The sequence below is a fragment of the Diadema antillarum genome, unplaced genomic scaffold (genome assembly GCF_040938485.1).
Source record: "Diadema antillarum isolate AM-2024a unplaced genomic scaffold, OU_Dant_1.0 seq00000986_RagTag, whole genome shotgun sequence".
NCBI classification, from domain to species: Eukaryota; Metazoa; Echinodermata; class Echinoidea; order Diadematoida; family Diadematidae; genus Diadema; species Diadema antillarum.
Window position 1 is genome coordinate 50,318 of NW_027271826.1, and position 21,505 is coordinate 71,822.

General features: G+C 39.1%; 1 protein-coding gene across 1 annotated transcript; it reads right to left on the reverse strand.

Moving 5' to 3' along the window:
* Nucleotides 1-1,108: 1,108 nt before the first annotated feature.
* On the reverse strand, nt 1,109-20,796 carry LOC139742209 (regucalcin-like). The gene is made up of 6 exons (XM_071652784.1): nt 20,598-20,796; nt 7,258-7,437; nt 5,101-5,213; nt 4,108-4,222; nt 2,963-3,094; nt 1,109-1,933 (listed from the first exon to the last, which is right to left on the reverse strand). The coding sequence occupies exons 1-6, from the start codon at nt 20,749-20,751 to the stop codon at nt 1,725-1,727; spliced, it is 903 nt and encodes a 300-aa protein (XP_071508885.1). The 5' UTR covers nt 20,752-20,796; the 3' UTR covers nt 1,109-1,724.
* Nucleotides 20,797-21,505: the final 709 nt, after the last annotated feature.

The following is a 21,505-nucleotide window of genomic DNA, read 5'->3' on the forward strand; positions in this document are numbered from 1 at the left end:
GTCAATACGGTATTGCCCTTTTGGGCGATGTTTATCACTTCGAAAATTCAAGCTTAATCAAATTTAGATGACCGGACATTTATATGAATGGATCACAAGTCATATTATATTAAAGGGATAAAGACTGCATCACAAGTCGTCCCGTAATCCCCCCCCCCCCAGAGCTTTCAGAAATGTTTTATCAGAGGAAGGAAGAGACCCTAAAACTGCCCTACATGAATACACTGCTGTGGAAGATTATGACATTGCATGCGCTTACATATTTATTGTACTATCCATTTCTCATCGTACATGTCAGATGCATGTATTACTACGTGATAACCACGCTATTGTTACAGCCATAGGATATCACCTATAACGAATAGTTCGTCTGCTGAGAATGAGAAGGGCGTTAAGTTGTCTCGAACACTATGGGTTTAGTGGCAACTTAACGCCCTTATCATTCTCAACCGACAAGTTTATCTATTAACTCTTTTATGATCATGAAGCATGCATTGATTAAATATAATTAAGTCTCAATATTATACAAGAATCCGTGGTAATTTGTAGACAACCACTTCCATCCCCAAGACAATTGCATTTGTAAAAAAAAACAAAGAACAACAACAACTGGCTTTCAACACTTTATTTCTATATAATGTGCAAAACATCATGTTTGAGTTGGAAATAAACGAATGTAAAACACAGGAATGTAGGATATGTACAGTAAATTAGCGTCAAAGTCAAAATCACTTTAGTCTGTATCTTAGAAAAAATAGACCCAATCTCCCCTATATATTTTGCATGACATAGATCATGTTACTTGAATCATAGCATAACGACTTGGCAATAAGATGCGATCTTGGCAATGCATATTGGGTCAAAGGAAAACTAGAAGTATTGTTTGTCTGTTTGTATATTTGATTTTATTCATCACGAGATAAGATGCCTTCGATCAGCCAGACATGTTTTTTTTTTATTTTTTTTTTAGAGAAGACACGAATATACAATGTGACAACCATCAAGAACAAAAAGCACAACACAACAATGAGCCAATCAAATTATTCAAATTAAAAAAGACAAAGTGTAATGAAGTACTTTTCAAGATATATAACAGGGACTTAATAAAAAGAACAAAGAGAAAGAGAGAGAGATTGAAATTCGCCTACCACAAAATGCTACAAGGAAGGTGAAACCAAACAGTGACACGTAACCTATGCCAGCTATTTCAGTAACCTATATGACTTGTAAAAATAGCGTTGCACATTACCTCAAATCCATGTTAACCCACATTCTGATGTAATCTGTTCTGAAAAACGTTTAAATTGCTGAAAATTCTCGGGGTGATTACAGAATATCTTAGCACTTGAGTAAATGCATGCAAATTCATGAGATTTCTCCGAGGTTGGTCAAGTATTAAATTGCGTGAATCCCGTAAAATGACAGTATTTATCTCTTTCGATCTCTCTCTGTTCTTTTCCTCTTTTTTGTGTGTGGAAGATGAATGAAGGTAGTAAAGTGATTTAAATGTTTGAAAATAAAACTACCACGAATTCTTTTTTTTTTTCGTTTTATCTATCCTTAATCAGATATTGGCTTCACGCCAGTAAATTTGTAAGAGATTGTTTACAAAAACGATTGTCTACAAGTAAAAAATTGCAGGAGACTTTTTTCGAAAATATTTATTTGGCAGTTTGACTTATTAGACTTTTAACCACACGTGCACATCCACATTGCCATAGACATCATGCATCCTGGTACGGTTGACCCTTAACCCCTTTGACCCCTAACCCCGTGACTCGGAAGAGAGAGCCCGCCTTGTCCTGTGTCTTTAGCTGCTCCTCCGTCAAAGACACCTTAGCCGTGGTCACGTAGAGTTCGTCGAGCCCGGCCCCGCCCCAGCAGCAGCTCGTGATGATGGTGACTGGCAGGTTAACGGTACGGAGTAATTCACCTTGGAGAACAAGTAATAACTTTGATCGTGCATCACAAAACTCACAAGAAGTTGCCAGATAAGATTAATTGTCATTCTTTTTTCTTTTCTTCAAGTAAAGAGCAAGCCTTCAAGCGGTAATTCACAGCTTGAAATGATGCGTAATTTGTCCAAATTAGAAATTCCACACTATCAAAATGTATGACGGACAGAATCAAACATGACGGACCCCCACTTTAAAAAAAAATGAAGTTAGGGGTCTATTACTCAAGTGCACTGTTCATGTAACCAGTCCACTATACATGGAACAAAAAGAGAGATTTGTTTTGCATGGCAAAGACGTAAACGGAGCAATCGGATTTACAGCAAGACTGAACCTCAAACTTGTTCTAACATCTCTAGGTATGCGATTTATCACTGAGTTTACAGACTGTTTCAAGAGTTTGTAGGGTTTTCGTGCCCAATTTGGTTCATAGAGAGAGGAAACAATTCTGTTAAACTTCACCTCCACAATCTCGCAAACTTCATACGCCACTTTATACGTCATCGAAACTAAAGAGTTGTGCAGCTATGAAACATCACCAACGAGCTTATAATAAAGGAGTAGATACGTGTACTAAAGTGTTTAATAAATTATTCATACGGTAGTGAGAAAAACTTAGGATATCACCTGTTAGGCCTACGTATTCGAAGTGCATGCCTATGTTAAAAAAGCCCCTTGAATATTCAGAAATCTTTCTCTCTCACTAGGCGTTTTCACATCAGCCCGATAAAAATCCAAGCTCGAGATATTTTTCGCAGAAAATAGTCAGCAAAATAGCGCGCTATTTCGAAACATCGGGCTGATGTGAAAACGCCTACTGCAATATACATTGAAGCCTTTCAGGTGCTGCCCCTACTTTGCTCATTACAACTCTGTGTCTCATCATGTCCATTTTCTCAGATGACTCTTATCTGCTCATGCGCAGAATGTAACTCCGACCTGGCTTATTCCACTGGCTCTCATTGTATGACAAACATTAAGATCACTTGTCTATCCGAGTGGCTAACCTGTCCTCGGGTTATACCGGTTCACGCTTCCAGCACCGAAAACTGCCACCCAGAGCATGTCCTCACTGTCGATACACATACCGTCTGGGAATCCAGCCGACTCGGGAATGGTGATGACTCGTCGACGGTTACCTGAGCACGGCGATTTTATAAAGGAGAATAGCATCAATAAGGAAAAGTACAAGAAGACATACCTAACGGATCATGACCAGGTGTATTTTCATAACATCTTAGCAGAATTGAATGTGTTATTTTCAGAATTCCCACGAGTCACCATTGTTAGCAACGTTTTCGTTTCTGTTCTGTATGTTTGTAAATGATTCAGTCGGAAGTCAAACGGGGTGCTAGGCCTGGAACGACAGTACACCTTGTAACCGAAGACGCATTGAAAATTTTAGCTAACACTAATGATGATGATGAAAATGATGATGATGACACAAAAGTGGAAGTAACAATAGGAATGACAATAATGATGATAATAACGCCAAAGTAATGAAACAAGGAGAGTGCACGAGAGAGAGAGAGAGAGAGAGAGAGAGAGAGAGGGGGGGGGGGGGGAGTGCTCTTTCCATTTGGGCATTCACAATAAAACAATAATACTTGTCGAGAGGGTGACAATTTTACGGCATTCTCACCACTATAAACCATTTTCAAAGCATTGTCATTTCAGCATCAACATCATCATTGTCACTGTCATAGTCGTCATCATACTTTCATTCTCCTCTGCACCGTCATAACCATTGTCACCAGTAACACTATGATCAATATCGTCATCAACATCATTATCATCAGCATTATCTTCAACATCATCGTCATCAGCATCATCATCACCATCCTTATCATTATCATTATCATCATCATTCTCATCATTACCATCATCAATATCAATATCATTTTCATTATCGTTATCACTATCATCACTATCATTATCATCAGTGTCATCATTACCATCACCATCATCATCATTATCATTATCATCGTCATCATGCTTCAGCATTAATTATCATCATTTTCATAATTTTCATCATCATCATCATCATCATTATCATCATCATCATCATTTCATCATTATCATCATCATCACCACGATCATCCCTATTATCATCATCACCATCATCGCCATCGCCAAGAGAGAGGAAACTCACTAATGTCCCCCGTCTTTATATCGTAATCGAACGCGTCCACAGCGAACGAGAATGAGTCGATGTAGTACATTGTCGAATGATCAGCTGTCCATGCCAGACCGTTCGAGATGGTCACCTGGCGGACAAGATTTAAATGCAACGAAAAAGCGTACACTGTATTTAAAAAGGATTCGTGGCGTAATAACAATTCATCTGCCGCAATCTGGTAAATCGTTTGCCGTAAAGCTACTGAAAAGCATTCAGGTTAAAATGATAAAGCAGAAACTAAAACCTCAACAAACAACAAAATTTTTAAAATACATCATCAACATCGAAAGAGTTCCATTTGACAAATTAATGTTCAAGCCAACGCCATGGACTTGATTGAAGACTGCTGCACTGCTGTGTATGTAACAACAGCCACATATATCAAATCAAAGAATTTTGCATTGAGTTATTTTTATTGCAACTGATTGCCATATTGCCCTGTATCGATGCAGATAAATACCGATCACTCAGTTTCTTTAGTAGTAGCCGTGGGAAAAATAATCATGGGCCTACAATAATCTGGTATTCAGGTTAATGAAGGGCCATGTTTTGTTTGTTTGTTTGTTTGTTTGTAAATCACTTGCAGTAAAACAACTGGACGCAAGAATTCAATGGTGTGAATAAGCAGCATCCGCAATCAGCATCAGCAATGGCTGTTGGGCGAAAGCTTGGTAGTCTTGCAGGATACACGACGCCTGTGGAGAAATCGAGAGATTATTGGTTCGAGTCCAACCCGAGTAATGTGTGTCCATTATTATTTTTTCTTTAAATCATGGCTAATACGGCTTTTATGTATAACCGATATCACTTTCCTTTATGCAAGGAGACGTTGAGACAGTGTCAATGGGGTACTTGACAGTTAGTGGCAGCAGTGCTGTAGAAAAAAAAATCATAATATTTCTCCTGCCGCTAGCCGTTCCTCAATCCCACTCCTAGAGAAAGGAAAAGGTGATTATCTATACTTACGTTTTGCACATGTGTAGAGAGCTTATTACCGCCATCTAGACGGTAAAGGCAGCCTCGTTTGGTCTTGGCAGGTAACTCGGCTCCAGAAGCCGTTACTTCATACCCCATTGTACCTGAAACAGTGAATACAAACTCATTACAAAATCTCACCCATTCCCACAACAGCCCTATATGACTTTATCATATCGAAAGATGATCAGCCTATTGTGCCGGAAACAAACGGAAGAAATAAGTAGTTTTCTTCTCAACATGATTGCCCTCAAATCAGCAGTGATTTCTCTATCACCGTGCTATCCTTAAATTTTCTGTTGCACATTTTCTCTCTCTCTCTCTCTTCAATTAGTCGTCTAGTTTATTCGTTGTAAAGCATGGGCTAGGAAATTGTCGCAAATCTCCCTGACAAATGCTTAGTCCCGGGGTACCATATTTTGTGGAATGAATATTCACGAGACAAGTTCATTAACCCTTTCTGTTCCAGGGACTTTGGACAGTGTGTACAATGCTATTTGGTTTTCTGTGCTAATCCTCACTCAAAGCATACAAAGGGATAATCAGCCGAGACGATGCAGGTTTCTTTCCTCGATTGTGTGAGAGAAAAATAATATTTTCGAGGACTGCATAATCACCTATGGTTAACACTGGGCATGTATTTGTATCCACTGGCTCATAACGCCTGAAGTGGGTCTCTCATTGGCTTGGAGAATAGGTGACAATCTGGTGACAACTCGAGTCTCGCTGGTAGAAAAGACGTCTCCGCGACGTCTCCGCGACGTCTCCGCGACGTCTCCGTGATGTCTCCTGGAGACTAGTCTGGTTTCCGTGGAGTCGCGACAGAATCGGAACATGTTCAATATTTTCGGAGACTTTTTTTTTTCAGCCTCAAACGAAGATTTACTTTGCGAGCCATGTCTCCGCCACGGTGGTGACCTGTCAGTGACGATGTGGAGACGTCGTCTCCGCGACGTCTCCGCGACGTCTCCGTGATGTCTCCTGGAGACTAGTCTGGTTTCCGTGGAGTCGCGACAGAATCGGAACATGTTCAATATTTTCGGAGACTTTTTTTTCAGCCTCAAACGAAGATTTACTTTGCGAGCCATGTCTCCGCCACGGTGGTGACCTGTCAGTGACGATGTGGAGACGTCGTGATGACGAACCCGCGACGTCCTTGCAATTTCCAGGCCATTTAGATTGTCACCTGTAGACGTTTCAACTCCGAAGCCAACTCCTAAAGCAAAGAAATGGCTCGCGCTTTGACCAAGGAGACTCCAGGGCAACATCTGAGACGTCTCTGAAACGGGGAAAAATCATTCACCCGGCAGTCGCGGGGACGTCACCGCGACGTCACCGGGACTTGTCGGAGACATATTCTTAGACGTGCAGATGTCTCCGCGACGTCTCCACATTGTCACCGGTAGGTTGTCACGGGTCTTTATAAGGTCGCCGAGAGGTTTGCAGACAAAATTTGTCCCCGCGACTTGGTTACAACTAAGGAGATATCTCCGAGACCACCTGGAGACTGGAAAGAGTCTCCGAAATAAAGTCGAACATGCTTGATCATGACTCCCACGACATAAGGATAGTCTCCAGAAGACGTCACGTATAGGCCTAGCGGACACGCCTCCACAACCAGCGAGAATAAACAACTGCTAGAGTTGTTCCACGCGTAGTCCAAATTCGATGGGGTACCCACTTAAAAGTATGCCTCAAAGGTGAATTCGTTTGTAGTATGGTCTTCTTTATCCAGGGTAGCCTCTTCAGTGTTACCACTGCTCTACCAGAGGGCACCGCCATTATTATTACCCTCGCGTTACCAGGTACCTATTTATACAAATGGGTCGAGAGGGACGTGGTGGGAACAAACATCTTGTCCAAGGACTGGGCGGGAATCGAACTCCGGTCCTCGGATTGGGAGTCGGGAGTCTTAGCCACTATGGCACAGCGCCCCTACAGTATAGGTCTACAAACAAAATACAGGGTCATCACCAGAAGAAGAAAAAAATATATACACACTGTATATACAGGGTATTTACATGTATACGACATAGATACCGTGTATATCGATATAATTGATGTCGATAGCGTACAAGTCGTCTGTCTGCTCATACACATCCTTAAAATTTATAAGGGGCTAGTAGATGCAAGGATAATCATGTATACCTGTCCAATATCTTCCGACGGGATCACACTTTGAGTCGTTGAATCTTGTGAAAGGTGGAAGGTCCAAAGAGGCAACCGTTTCGAAGTCTCCACTCTCCCAATCCACGAACCCAACTCGGCTGGCACCAGATGCAAGGGTTCGCCCGCTCGCCGTGGGGACGGCAGCCCCTACCGTCTCACCTGTTGTCATAGTAACAGTAAATGGTAATTCAATCCAAATGTTCATACTTTAACTCAATGAAGGCATGAGCAATTGCTAAATGTCAGCAGAAAATATCGTAATTTTACTACAGGGAAAATCTGGCAATCCGTTCAATTGATCGCATGTTACTTGTACTTATATAAACTTTGCTGGAAATGAATCAGCGTGTTTCTACAGAGAATCCGATAGACCTAGCATTTGCAAGCGCGTAATCAAACAGTGCGCTAACGCGGAACCGGGGGTGGTATTCTGTAAGGATCCTAGGACAGCTCTTGCTCCTAAATACGCGATTGGTATTCTGTAACACCGCGCGTAGGAGGAGAAATGGGACAGTGACGTCAGGGATCCTGATTTCTCTCCCAGCTTAGGATAGGGGCGTAACTTGATATGTTAATTAGATATAATTAGATGTTAATGAGATCTTAAGATAAGTGGTATTCTGTAAGCACAAGTAGGATCAAGTTTAGGAGCAAAAATAAGGATAGCCTCTAGGCAATCTTTCTCTGGCGATTATGCCGGGCTATTGCGTATATAGGCCTACTGACGACCCACTGTCTCTTATATTGTATGTTCATGAACAAGAAAATAAATATATGAATCGTATAACAGAGTTATCTGTTCCTCTAATACTGAGGATTCTAAAACTGAAGTCTATAATGTTCGAAACATTTGTATTCTTTATCTAGCTCTGTGGTATGTGTTTATTTGTTTGTCGTTCGCCATTTTCACACTTCATTTTATTCGGTCCAAAATAAATAAAAAGTACATTATGTACACAATTACAACAAAAGCTATTATCATAATTATAATTGATATTGTAATAATTATGATAATTATTATCATTATTAATATAATCATTGTTATTATTATTATCATTATTATTATTATTATTATTATTATTATTATTATTATTATTATTATTGTCATTATTGTTGTTATCATTATTATTATGCTCAACGTCTGCCCGAACGTCATGCGGACGCAGTGCAAGTAGCCTACCTTCGCCGCCCACATTACGTGACCCTCGAAGTCGTTGCTATGAAGATCTAGTATACTCGTATACAAGGATATCATGGAGCTTTAGTAGCTCCATGTTTATATCTTTGTTTAATCTATCAGTGATCTCCTTTATCTATTCTGTTATCATTGCCCTGCATGACATTGTATGAGTCTATACTACCATAAAGATAGGGGAGAGCTAGCGGGGTGAATTAAGTGGGACAAAAATTGTGATTTGATGAAGTTTCTCGAATAACTTTCTGATATTTAGAATGGAGCACACATGTATCGGACCAAAAGACTTTTGATGTTCGCCATATAACGGGTTGCTACGCTATATTCCTATAAGTCTCATATTTGTGTTATCATTGTTTTTTTTTTCTTGGGAAAAGTGGAACATTGGTTTGGTTTAAGTGGGACAAACAGTAGCTATAAGCAAGACATATTTATTACAAGCATATCAATCGATCATAGAATAATGTGAGTGCATGTGTGTGTGTGTCTGTGCGTGCATCTATTGTTATTATTATTTTTTTAATATTTATTTAAGAAAATCTTATATATTTTATAATAACTTTGAATTAAGGACGAAGTTTGGCATGCAGTGATGATATCCCAGTTTACCCCAACATCCTCCAAAAGTTCAAAATTTGAGCTAATTTCTGCAAAAACTTTAAATGCTAATTAATGAAACTCGTAAGGTCACATCTATTATGGTGGGCTAAGTGCGTGCTAAAGCTTTGATAATCAAAATTGTATTCTTAACTGTAAAATTTGACTGACAATACATTTTAACTCCTCGCACAATAGAGCTTCGTGAAGCGCATGTTTGAGCAATGTAGATCTTGGGCGCGCATTGCGTAAAATTAGCCAGATGATTGGCTTATAGATACTGCGCCGGGCGTGTCCTGTCTTTCCTCATTAATATTCATTATTCATAAATGACCGTCCTAGGATAGGCTTAGGACAGGCTTACAGAATACCGATTTTGCCTGTCCTAAGGGTATCCTATTTTCTGTCCTACGCGCGCTCCTAGGATCGAAATAAGGATCGCGCTTACAGAATACCACCCCGGGTTGTTTCTACAGAAAGCGCATAATCGGATTGAATCCGATTCTCCACCTGAATGCAGGTGTGACCGGATGTCTGGAAAGTTGGCTGGTGCATTGTGGGCCTGGGTCAAGGTCAAGCATCTACTGATGATGCGGATGCGATCACCGATTGAACGAAACTGAGCACAGGGCCTGCCTAGCTAGCCTAGCCCTGGGCAGGCCGGCTCGGCCTAGTGTGGGTACAAGTTTAACCACGACCGGCTGCTGGACGAATTTGTTTTCATCTAACTTAACGTTAGGGCTCCTACTCTAACGTTAGCTCCAACGTTTATATGGATTAGAAACTAGTTTTGTTTTCTACCAATTCTTTGGTGCGTCAATTTTTCACGGATCTTAAGGTTGGATTTTTATAACTGGATTATCACATGTGACGAGACAACTGGGGTGGTATTCTGTAAGCGCGATCCTTATTTCGATCCTAGGAGCGCGCGTAGGACAGAAAATAGGATACCCTTAGGACAGGCAAAATCGGTATTCTGTAAGCCTGTCCTAAGCCTATCCTAGGACAGTCATTTATGAATAATGAATATTAATGAGGAAAGACAGGACACGCCCGGCGCAGTATCTATAAGCCAATCATCTGGCTAATTTTACGCAATGCGCGCCCGCCAAGATCTATACATTGCTCAAGAGTGCGCTTCACGCAGCTATACTGTGCGAGGAGTTAAAAATTCAATGTATTGCCAGTCTAATTTTACAGTTAAGAATTAATTTTGATTATCAAAGCTTTAGCACGCACTTAGCCCACCATAATAAATGTGACCTTACGAGTTCCATTAATTTGCATTTAAAGTTTTTGCAGAAATTAGCTCAAATTTTGAACTTTTGGAGGATGTTGGGGTAAACTGGGATATCATCACTGCATGCCAAACTTCGCAATTAATTCAAAGTTATTATAAAATATATAAGATTTTCTTAAATAAATATAAAGAAGAATAATGATAATAGATGCACACACAGACACACACACACACACGCTCACATTATTCTATGATCGATATGCTTGTAATAATAATGTCTTGCTTATAGTTACTGTTTGTCCCACTTAAACCAAACCAATGTTCCACTTCTCCAGGAAAAAAAGACCACAATGATAACACAAAATGAGACTTATAGGAATATATGTTATAGCGTAGCAACCCGTTATATGGCTAGCATCAAAAGTCTTTTGGTCCGATACATGTGTGCCCCATTCTAAATATCAGAAAGTTATTCGAGAAACTTCATCAAATCACAATTTTTGTCCCACTTAATTCACCTCGTTAGCTCTCCCCTATCTTTTGGTAGTATAGACTTACATGCAGGGCAATGATAACAGAATAAATAAAGGAGATTACTGATAGATTAGACAAAGATATAAACATGGAGCTACTATAGCTCCATGATATCCTTGTATACGGGTGCTGTTCGTTATTCCGAAGGTTCGCTATTCCGAAGGTTCGTTATTCCGAAGGTTCGTTAATCCAAAACACACAAATTCTCCATACCTAGAGGTCCGTTAATCCGAAAATGAAAAAGGGTTCGTTAATCCGAAAATGAAAAAGGGTTCATTAATCCGAACATTTGTGGCGTTATTTCGAAGGTTCGTTATTCCGAAGTTTTGTTAATTCGAAAATGAAATTCGGAATAAAGAACCTTCGGAATAACGAATCTTCGGACTGGAAGAGCCTTCGGAATAACGAACCTTCGGAATAACGAGCTGTAACCGTATAAACACATAAGTTCACTACATTTTGAAGAAAAAAAATGTTAACCCATGCACATGGACTGTTAGGTCACCGGGTTGCGTCACACACTACGTACGGTACGTCTTAACAATAATGTGAGCGTAATATGGATCGTTGCGTTACTAGTACTTTATATGGCCGGCGGAACCGTGGGGGCCGTGGGGGCTCAGGCCCCCACACTTTTTGTGCACCATACAAAGAAAATACATAAGGTGTCATCACTTTGGGCCCCCACATTTTTTTTTTAACCCAGAAGTACGTAAGTGGCACTAAATAGAAATAGATAGAGATCTTGAAGTGTGCGGAGCGCGGTAAGGTTATGTTTTTCCAATGTAGACCTTTTTTTTATTATTATTCGCTTGTCAGCTGAAGAAACCCAGAAATGGAAAGGGTGAGAGGAGCTGAGGACTTTTTTTTTCTTGTTAGCTCCTGAAACTCGGAAGTAGGCCCCCACGCTTTTAAAAACGTTCCGCCGGCCCTGCTTTATTCTTCACGCGACCTAGAAGCACACTGCGTACGTTTCTTTTTCTTTGGTTACTAGATCTTCATAGCAACGACTTCGAGGGTCACGTAATGTGGGCGGCGAAGGTAGGCTATATACTTGCACTGCATCCGCATGACGTTCGGGCAGACGTTGAGCATAATAATAATGATAACAACACTAATGTCAATAATAATAATAATAATAATAATAATAATAATAATAATAATAATAGCAATGATAATATTAATAATGATAATAATTATTATCATTATTACAATATCAATTGTGACCATGCACCTCAAAACGAACATAAAGTCGCACACACTGATTTTGCATGAGGACTGAGTGAAATGGGTCAATGTAGCCGAACTTCATTTTTTCATATTTTCTGAAAGAGCGGGTCTTCTTTTACATTATGCTAAAATTTCTTATCATAAAACGGGCAGGAAAGTGTGTTTTTTTAGCAGTTTATCTCGATCATTTTTTGGTAGAATAGTGTGATTAGGTGTGTCTTTAGAATTCCTTTTTCATTTCAGAAAAACCTTGTCCACACTCTTCACTTTCAACTCTAATAACTTTTGAAAGGACACTGCTACTGCTTTGAAAGTTTGCGTTAATTATAGACAGAATGTGTTAATGACGCATGCTTAATTTCAGTTTAATCTTATAATCCCTTCATTGTTGTTACTCTGGTGGTTTACTTCCTGTTTTTTGTCCCATTCATCCCACAGCCAGCACGGTTTGGTAAGGATTAAGCGCTTGAATAGACACTGTACTTCAGAGCCTCTTTTCTCAGTTCACAGTCTTCCTGAGTTTGTGCTTTCTTTCCAATATTTAGATAGGTTAGGAGAGTCCATTTGAGTTGAGTTATACATGATTTTAAAGTTTAAAGTCTGCTCTTTCAGAATATGGTCTTCACTAAAAATTCATGTCTGGCGACTTTTTGTCTGTTTTGAGGTGCAGGGTCACAATTATAATTATAATAATAGCTTTTGTTGTTATTGTGTACATAATGTACTTTTTATTTATTTTGTGCCGAATAAAATGAAGTGTGAATTGAATTGAAAATGGCGAACAGCAAACAAATAAACACATACCAGCTAGATAAAGAATACAATTGTTTCGAATATTATAGACTGCAGTTTTAGAATCCTCAGTATGAGAGGAACAGATAACTCTGTTATACGATTCATGTATTTATTTTCTTGTTCATGAACATACAAAATAAGAGACGGGGTGGGTCGTCAGTAGGCCTATATACGCAATAGCCCGGCATAATGGCCAGAGAAAGATTGCCTAGAGGCTATCCTTATTTTTGCTCCTAAACTTGATCCTACTCGTGCTTACAGAATACCACTTATCTTAAGATCTCATTAACATCTAATTACATCTAATTAACATATCAAGTTACGCCCCTATCCTAAACTGGGAGAGAAATAAGGATCCCTGACGTCACTATCCTATTTCTCCTCCTACGCGCGGTGTTACAGAATACCAATCGCGTATTTAGGAGCGAGAGCTGTCCTAGGATCCTTACAGAATACCACCCCAGCAGTTCACAGAGACACAGCTTCTGTCGCGTCTGACTGAGTTCTGTAAGTTCTATCATCTAGAGTAGAAGTAGAACCTCCTACTCAACTGTTGGGCTAGGCCCAAAACGTTAGGCATATTTCTAGTCTAACATTTAACGCTAACAAGTTAAGGATAAGATTAAAAAATGATTAGATTAGGGCCTAGCAGTTACACGTTTTAGGCGTAAAGAGTCGTTGGGCCTAATGCGACTGGATCCTATCTTACTAGCAATATATGTTAGGGGCAAGCATGGTATTACCGGACGCATGGTATTACCGGACACGCACATTTTTGCGTACTAATGACATTCTGGGGCCTGTTTCACAAAGGTCGCACTTAGTAAGTCAGACTTAGCGCTAGTCAATCTTAGTCTAAGTGCGACTTTTTAAGTCTGTTTCACAAAGTCAATCTTAGGCTAAGACTGACTTACTCGATTTCAATAGTAATGTACGAGCCAAAAATATGCAAATTAGCCGAATGTTGTCTGCTGATGATTTTTGAGTAATTTCTGGAAAGGAAATTGCTTTGATTTTCTGCAACTACGATTCATATGACATTACTGTATCATTCGTTATTCACAGTGCTCATTTACTGACTCATATTATTTCTCTTTTGTACATGAATAGCCGCTCGTTTGATGATTATTTTGATATAAGAGATGTTTTGTGCATGAGGCCTCTTTAATCCAGTCCCACATGTTTATATTGGACTGTGTGAAAGTTAGGATGAATGGGGTTGCTCGCGCAGCTCGCAGCAGCTAGCTGGCACTGATATCAAGATATGATTTCTGCATTCTGTACAACCATTCACATTGCACAATTATTGGTAACTGTGGACCTTGGTAGAAGAGGATTCTGGCTAGCCTCTTGTTGCACACGAAGAGAAGTTTTCTTTTCCAACTAGCTAGAAGTGAGTGTAGCTTAATCTGTTTAATCATTTAAATATAGGTCCTTGAATTTGAGCAAGAGATGATTCATTGAAGGTTTTATATAGGAAGGGACTGAATATTATGAACTCTGTGTGTGTTGTACCATTTATACTTGTATTGAAATTTGTAGAGTCTGCTCATTACTAATATCATGTCATTAGACAATGTCTACATTAGCCCGACCAGATGCTGTTAATACGCTGTGCAAATAACTGGGCTGTGTATAGTTATGTCTACATATAAACTCTTATCAGTTCTAGTATAATATTAGTATGACTATCAATTAAACAGGGCTATGCCTAACAGTTAGTGTAGAGTCTGTGCACTGTGTTATTAATCAAGATAGGGGCGCAGTGCCACATCTTCATGATTTTGAAGAAAACAAAGTGCATGATTGCCCTAGACTGCACGTATAAGGTTAGTTAGAACCATGATAAATCATGGCTATTAAAATGGCTATCAATTGGTCGAATTTTAAAGTCCAATTGCTGGGCCCTGAGTTGAATTGGGAAGTAATTGATGAATTTATGCGTTTTCAGATTTTGGAATGTGTTCGAGAACTGCATCAATCAAGATTAGGCATAGAAACTACTAGACCTCTAACGTTTTCTGTGTATACGTTACTGTAGCCTTTGATGCGAGGCAGAGGTGACTGTCTATTGGCTAACCGTTCTTCTAACTGACACAAAATGCTGGGGGGGGGGGGGTTGTTATGTCTTATTTTGTTTTGTTTTTTGCTTCCAGGAAAAAAAAAAAAGCATTCATTAAATTGTAACTGGTACGGGTACCGTAGAAATGGAAACTTGGCTAATTTCATTGGCAGTCATGTGTAGAGGTAGACCAATAAATCTGCCTCTTGTCGGGTAGCCTCTTGTTAACTGTATTTATGCAGTCGCTAATGCAGTCGACCGTATTACAGACTGTACAGATACAATTAGGCTACCGCGAACAAGTGACAAATTTATCGGTCTAACAAGTTAGTGTAAATACACACAGCCCCGTCCTGTACACAAGAGGTATAATATTTCTAACAAGTATAGGTCTAACTAATTTGTTAGGTTTTTCTAATTTGTTGTGAATGCATGATATTTATAATGGATAGGCATGCATTAATATTCATGGGTAAGCAGCTAAGAAGATAACAAAGGCAAGAAAGGATTGGTAGAAATATAATTAATTTCCGAAGTCCAGATACATGTAGATTATATACATAGCTCTTTATGAGCTAAAATTTTGGTTTAACTTAATAATTCAAACTATCAGTACATTTGTAGGTAGGGATCTATTTTTATGACTATTTTTAATTTGGACCATTGTTCAGTGAATAGTGTAGGAGTAGACCCTCTACGAAACTAGTGATTCTCTAGTTTGTTAAAAATACTGCCGTCTCACTCAGGATAAGATAAAGTGGAAGAAATTAATGAATATTAGGAGTTGATTATGCTTTTGAAATTCCCATTTTGGAATTTAAGTCTGACTTTACGCATGGCTTCAGGCCATGCGTAGAGTTACGCAGGACTTGGTGGGACTTACGCATGACTTAAGCTTTGTGAAACAGGATTCAAAGTCCTGCGTAAATTTACGCAGGACTTAGGGATTTACGCAGGGTTTGGGGATTTACGCATGAGTTAAGTCAAACTTAAATCTTTGTGAAACACCCCCCTGTACGCGCGAGACTTCGTAGATTAGCCTCACAGAACTTTGTGTGGAACGAAATCGCAAAAAACGCCACATAGAAATGTAAAAACACGAAAAAATTCACATTTTACCTCAAATTTATAGTTGAGTGACCCGCAACTCGTCATAGTTAATATTCATGCATGTTTAAATCACATTTCGCGACTGAAATTCTATGAAATCCCACTCACATACAGGAAAAATGCTGAAGATTCTATTAGAACCAAAAGTTCACTGATCAATATCGGAAATTTGTAGCTATCGTCCTCAAACGCGAACGATGCGGAATAGTTGTGCGCTGGGGCACGCAACTCATCACCCGCGCGTGCAGCTCTCATAGACAAAGCACGTATACTCTAACCAGTTGTCGATTTCTCACAAGGCTTTATTGCGTGAACTGTTCGAAATGGTCAAGACAGACATTTTACTGTAAAATACTAGATTTGAGCCTGATTTGCCGATTTTTTTTTTCATCCGCTCGGTGAGAATGTGTACGGTGATTTGTGGGATGAACTGTGATTCTGGTGCAAGGATTAGGTGCGAAAGACCTCGATTATTCGATGACGAAAATCGCGTCCGGTAATACAATGCGATTTTGCACCGCGCAAAAACCACTATTTTTAGAGGGGTATGTTTGAAGCATATTTTCTAAAAACTGGAACGAAGAATTGACATAAGTTGGCTGAATTCGTAATTTCCATGAGTCTGTGAATAAGTGGTGTTATTTTTAGCCGAAATTTCATTCTATGAGTACGGAATTCAAAGCCACAAAGAAAAGCGTCCGGTAATAGGATGTGCCACCCTACTACTACTACAAGTTAGCTCTAATGTTAGACTATTCATGTTAGTGATTTCCACATTTCTACTTGTCATTAAGCCTAACGTTAGATTCTAACGTTACTATGAATATAGGCCTAGATATCTACTTTTACTAACGTTCTTAAAGGGGCCCTGAAATCCAATTTTTATATTTGAAAACATCACTTTTTGGGAATATAATGGCTAAGGGTGGTTCTAAGAAACATTCCATATTATAGGCTCTATTTTGATTAGACCTCTATATTGATTAGAAATGTATTAAAGTCAATCTAGAACTAGTTTGGAAGGTGTTTTTTTTAGTTTTGTTAAATATTTCAGTAGACGTAGAAACTTTACTACTGTAGTACTGCATTACATAGATAGATCTACTGTCTTTACCAATGACTGACAGATCAGGAATAATATTGATTAGAAATGTCTTAAAGTAGATTTCTAGATCTAACGTTAGAACTAGTTGTAACGTGTTAGTTTGGAAGGTGGTTTCTTTTTTTTTTGTGGGCGTTCCCAAGTAGAGTCTAACGTTAATCTGGACAATAAAAAGAAAAAGTCGTTAAAAATAAATAGAATGTTTCTAACGTTAATCGTGTTAGATATCCGTTTACACAAAAGTGGTATTGAGAACTTGAGGGTACTTTAAATCAACACAAATCAACATGCATTTGAATTTCGGGGCCCCTTTATTAGGCCCTAGACCTAGAGAACCACTCTAACTTAACAAGTTAAAACGTTCAGTATACCGTTAGTCTAATTGTCAGAGTCTTAAACACAAACGGCCTAACGTTACAACTAAAAGTATCGACTGTGTGTCATTGGATTTATAAGTAACGTTAGAACAAAGGCCTATTAAACGTGAGGGCTAACGTTGACTGTTTGTGTTAACTAATAGACCTCTTTCTTCGGGCAGGTAGGATTTAATTCGGGTAGAAACTCGGGTTTATGGAACATTAAAGAACTGTTAGTTATATTCCAAGTCAACGTTAGATTTTAGAACAGAAGCAACTGTTGTTAGGATGCCTAATAAAACACTTAACGGTTAACGTTAGATAGCGTTAATTCTAACGTACGGTAAAGTTTGTTTAATAGGTAGGCACCTTGCCTCTAAAATCTAACGTTAACTAGGTCTAGACATATTCTAAGTTATCTAACGTTACACCCCAAGTGGACTCACTTTTTCCACTTTTGGATTGACAAAATGTGCTTCAATTATGTTTCGATACTCAGTAGTCTAAATGAATGTTTGAATTTCTTTTCATTTTCGGACTAACGAAACGTCGTATTTTTATAGGCCCTACCAAGATCCATATTTCTATTTGATTCTTTGTCGGATTAACAAACTAGACCCTAGTAACGAACCTTAATAGAATAACGTCAAAAAGTTCGTAAAACAAACCCTAACACTAGTTTGCTAATGCTGGACTTTAGAGTTTGTCTTTTCCGAACTAACAAAGTTTCTAGGCCTAACGTTAGAGAATATCTAACGCTAGTTTTAATAGACCCCTACTAGATTCTATGTGCATCTCACACGTGTTGTTAGCGCTAGTTAGTATAAGTATTGTCAATTAGAATGTAACAAGTTAGTCGTACTCGTAGAACTATGTTCTAGTAGTTCGAATCTAACGTTAAAAAGTATTAGGCCTAACTATATGAGAACGGTTACTATTAATACTAGCGTTAGATCTAGTGTTCTGTTAGTTGCCTTGGTTTTAAAATTACAGCGCAACTGTGTAAAAATTACACCCCTGCCCCTGTTCGTGTGTCTTTTCTTTATGTTAAAATTCAGAGTATTTTCTTTACAAGTTTGTCAAATCTGAGGCAAATTGTGACTAGTAACGTTAGAACCTGATACTCGGACGTTTTGGAGACACCCAACTACTGTAAAAGTGGATTATTCAACGTTAGATAAAATAGACAGTCTAGCTGCAACATGCATGCACATAACAGTCATGGCCACATTACCGTACACGTGTATGTCAAACTGGTGATTGTCTTCCGGGTCAGTATCGGATTATTGAACCTGGCGTGTTTCTACAGCGCTGACACTGGAAACTGCCCCGGAAAGAACTACTAGTACCTCATTAGACGGTTAAGTTAAGCGGAATCGGTATCGGAATCTGCATCGGAAAGAAACCGTTACTGGTGTGTTTCTACAGCCCCCTCTATCGGATACAATCCGATAGACCCGGAATTTGGGGGTCTGTAGAAACACGCTGAATGTCATTGAACCTGAAACCTGAAACCTGAACATATTATAGGGCATATCTCATTTTCATTTTTTTTTTTTTTTTGGGGGGGGGGGTGATCAAATCCATGTGCTGCCATATCCCTGGAGGATAAGGCTGCAACAGTTCGTGATGTCCCAACAGTCAATGTGTCAGAGCGTTTTGAAAAAAAAAAAAAAAAAAACATAAAGAAAATTTGAAATATCGGCCTAGAGTGCATTTCAATTTCCTACCGTAGTGAAAACGCAGTCGATTTACCCCGTCTTACTATCGTAGAGGACGCAGAGGTGGGGACGGGAGGAGGAGGGGTAACTGATCTTGCCAAACGTTACTGACGAGTTGTGGGAATTTATGCTTCTCAATAAAGATATGAAACTTTCGTGGAATCCTTTACAAGAAATAAGCTACACCCTCCATGCTACACTGGAAACAAAAGGCAAAAAGACAGAATAAGAAGAGTGAAAACAAATTACCAAGATAGATAAACGGATATAGATAGATATTGATATATGAGATAGGCCTACATAGAGCAAAGATACAAAACAATTGCAGGTAGAAAGATATGAATGTAAAGATACATAGAGGTAGAGAGAGAGAGAGAGAGAGAGATAGAGAGAGGTTATGAAGAGGAAAATAATTGAAATCCCATAAGTTCCTGCGACTATAAATGTGTCCTGCAATTGCATGGATATCTATATTTATGTGATACATTATAAAGAGTTTAGTTTCAAAGCAGTTATTTCCATTTCTATCAGTTGGAGATATTTGAGATTTAAAGGGGCATAGTCCCGGTAGTGTAGATGGCGCTGTTGATGATACTGCCGATCACCGTTAGCATTGATACGAAGATTACCGAAGTAGAGCTATCATCAAGAGTTAAGTGCGTAGGTGTTGCTAAGTAACGTTGCCTTTGTTGTCTTCTCTGCGCATCGCGCAGTCTGTAGTAATGCCAGGGTGCGTGCATATGTGCTTGTTATTATGACATCACAAAAGAAGTTTGCTAAAGCTGTCACCCCCCTCAGCCGAATCATGAGCCGAACTGTGATCGGACCACTGACTACAGTGAATCGGACTTCTTCGGACTCGGGAAAGTGGGCCAAAGCGTAAGCGCCAAAGAGAAGTCGATAGCGTAGGTCTCTATAGGAAACTTGCGCCGTGCGCCCGCGTACGCATTTGACTAAAACACGGGGACCATGCACCTTTAAGTTGCTGAAAAATATATGAAATAAGTACAGTATATGTAATCATCATGATTAATATTCCTTCTCATGTACCGAATTTATAAACATTGAAAGTATGTGATATATCATAAAGACTTTAGTTGCAAACAGGTTTTTAAACATCAATCAGTTTGAGATATTTGGGATTTAAGTTGCTACAAAATATAAGAAATGAGTACAGTATAAGTGATAATCATAATTACATCTTTTAAAATATTCCTTCTTATGTACCGAATACATAATCAATGAAAGTTTTCAATTTCCTCTGATCTAATAGAATTGATAATGAATTGATTACTTAAATGGCGTTAATCTGTTTTTCCATTCAAATTCTAAATAATTAATTTCCATGGACTTTGTATGAAGGGTTTTAATTCTCACCAATGTTGACACTTTTGCTCTGTCCCGAGGATGGGTCGTATCTGTAGATTGTGTTGCCAACGATATCTACGTAGAGGAGCGTGTTTGTGACGTCATCCCAGTGAGGTCCCTCTAGCAGGAATCCGACGTTCTCCTGAACCACCTCGACGGACATGATGGAAGACTCGGATGACGATCACGGGTACGGTTTGGATGGCGATGTCCCTCGATCGGGTCTGACCCAGATAGATACAGAAATTTGATGGCTGTGCTGTTCAATTCGCCTTATTAAGAAACTCATTTTCATTTTCGTTACTTGCATCACACTGACTCACACCCCAACACATTATACACTTAATCTAGGATTATAAATGCATAATTTAGGCTACTAATACAGATATTGAATATAGTGTCTTAAATTTTGAACTGCAGCACCGTTCATTGTTTCGTGGTGTACATTTCACGTAGGAGCCCTGCACTTCCTAACTACCTGCACGTCTCTGCGAGATCATTATGTATTTCCCCACAAATATGATACGTGATATTTGGTTCGCTTTCTTTTTAATGGGCCGGTAAATAGCTTATCGCAACAATAGTGACGATCATTTTATAGACTATAACTTTCCAGCCTTGACTTTAACAGAGTTTGCAAAAGTCGATACATACGTGATCTATACGTACGTATACCCAGTCACTCGACGTACACTGTATTTGATAGCCTCGTAAGTAAATTACAGGCCCGCGGATGCTTTGAAGACAAAATCAGCTACAACATGAAGGAATTATATTTACTGTGATATTGACAAAGTTTAAAACAAAAGATTATGTAGTTGATCGACACGAAGGATATAGGCCTACAGCATGAAATAATATCAGCGACAGCTATTCCATTTCTCTCTGAGTCTACTGCAATTCGAGTCAGCAACTCG

Excerpts from the sequence above, each read along its gene's own strand:
- LOC139742209 (XM_071652784.1), bottom strand. The coding sequence starts at position 20,751 with ATGTCCGTCGAGGTGGTTCAGGAGAACGTCGGATTCCTGCTAGAGGGA. Across the intron at positions 4,223-5,100 it reads TCTCTACACATGTGCAAAAC|GTGACCATCTCGAACGGTCT; the intron begins GTAAGTATAGAT and ends CTTGTCCGCCAG. Across the intron at positions 3,095-4,107 it reads TATAAAGACGGGGGACATTA|GTAACCGTCGACGAGTCATC; the intron begins GTGAGTTTCCTC and ends CGCCGTGCTCAG.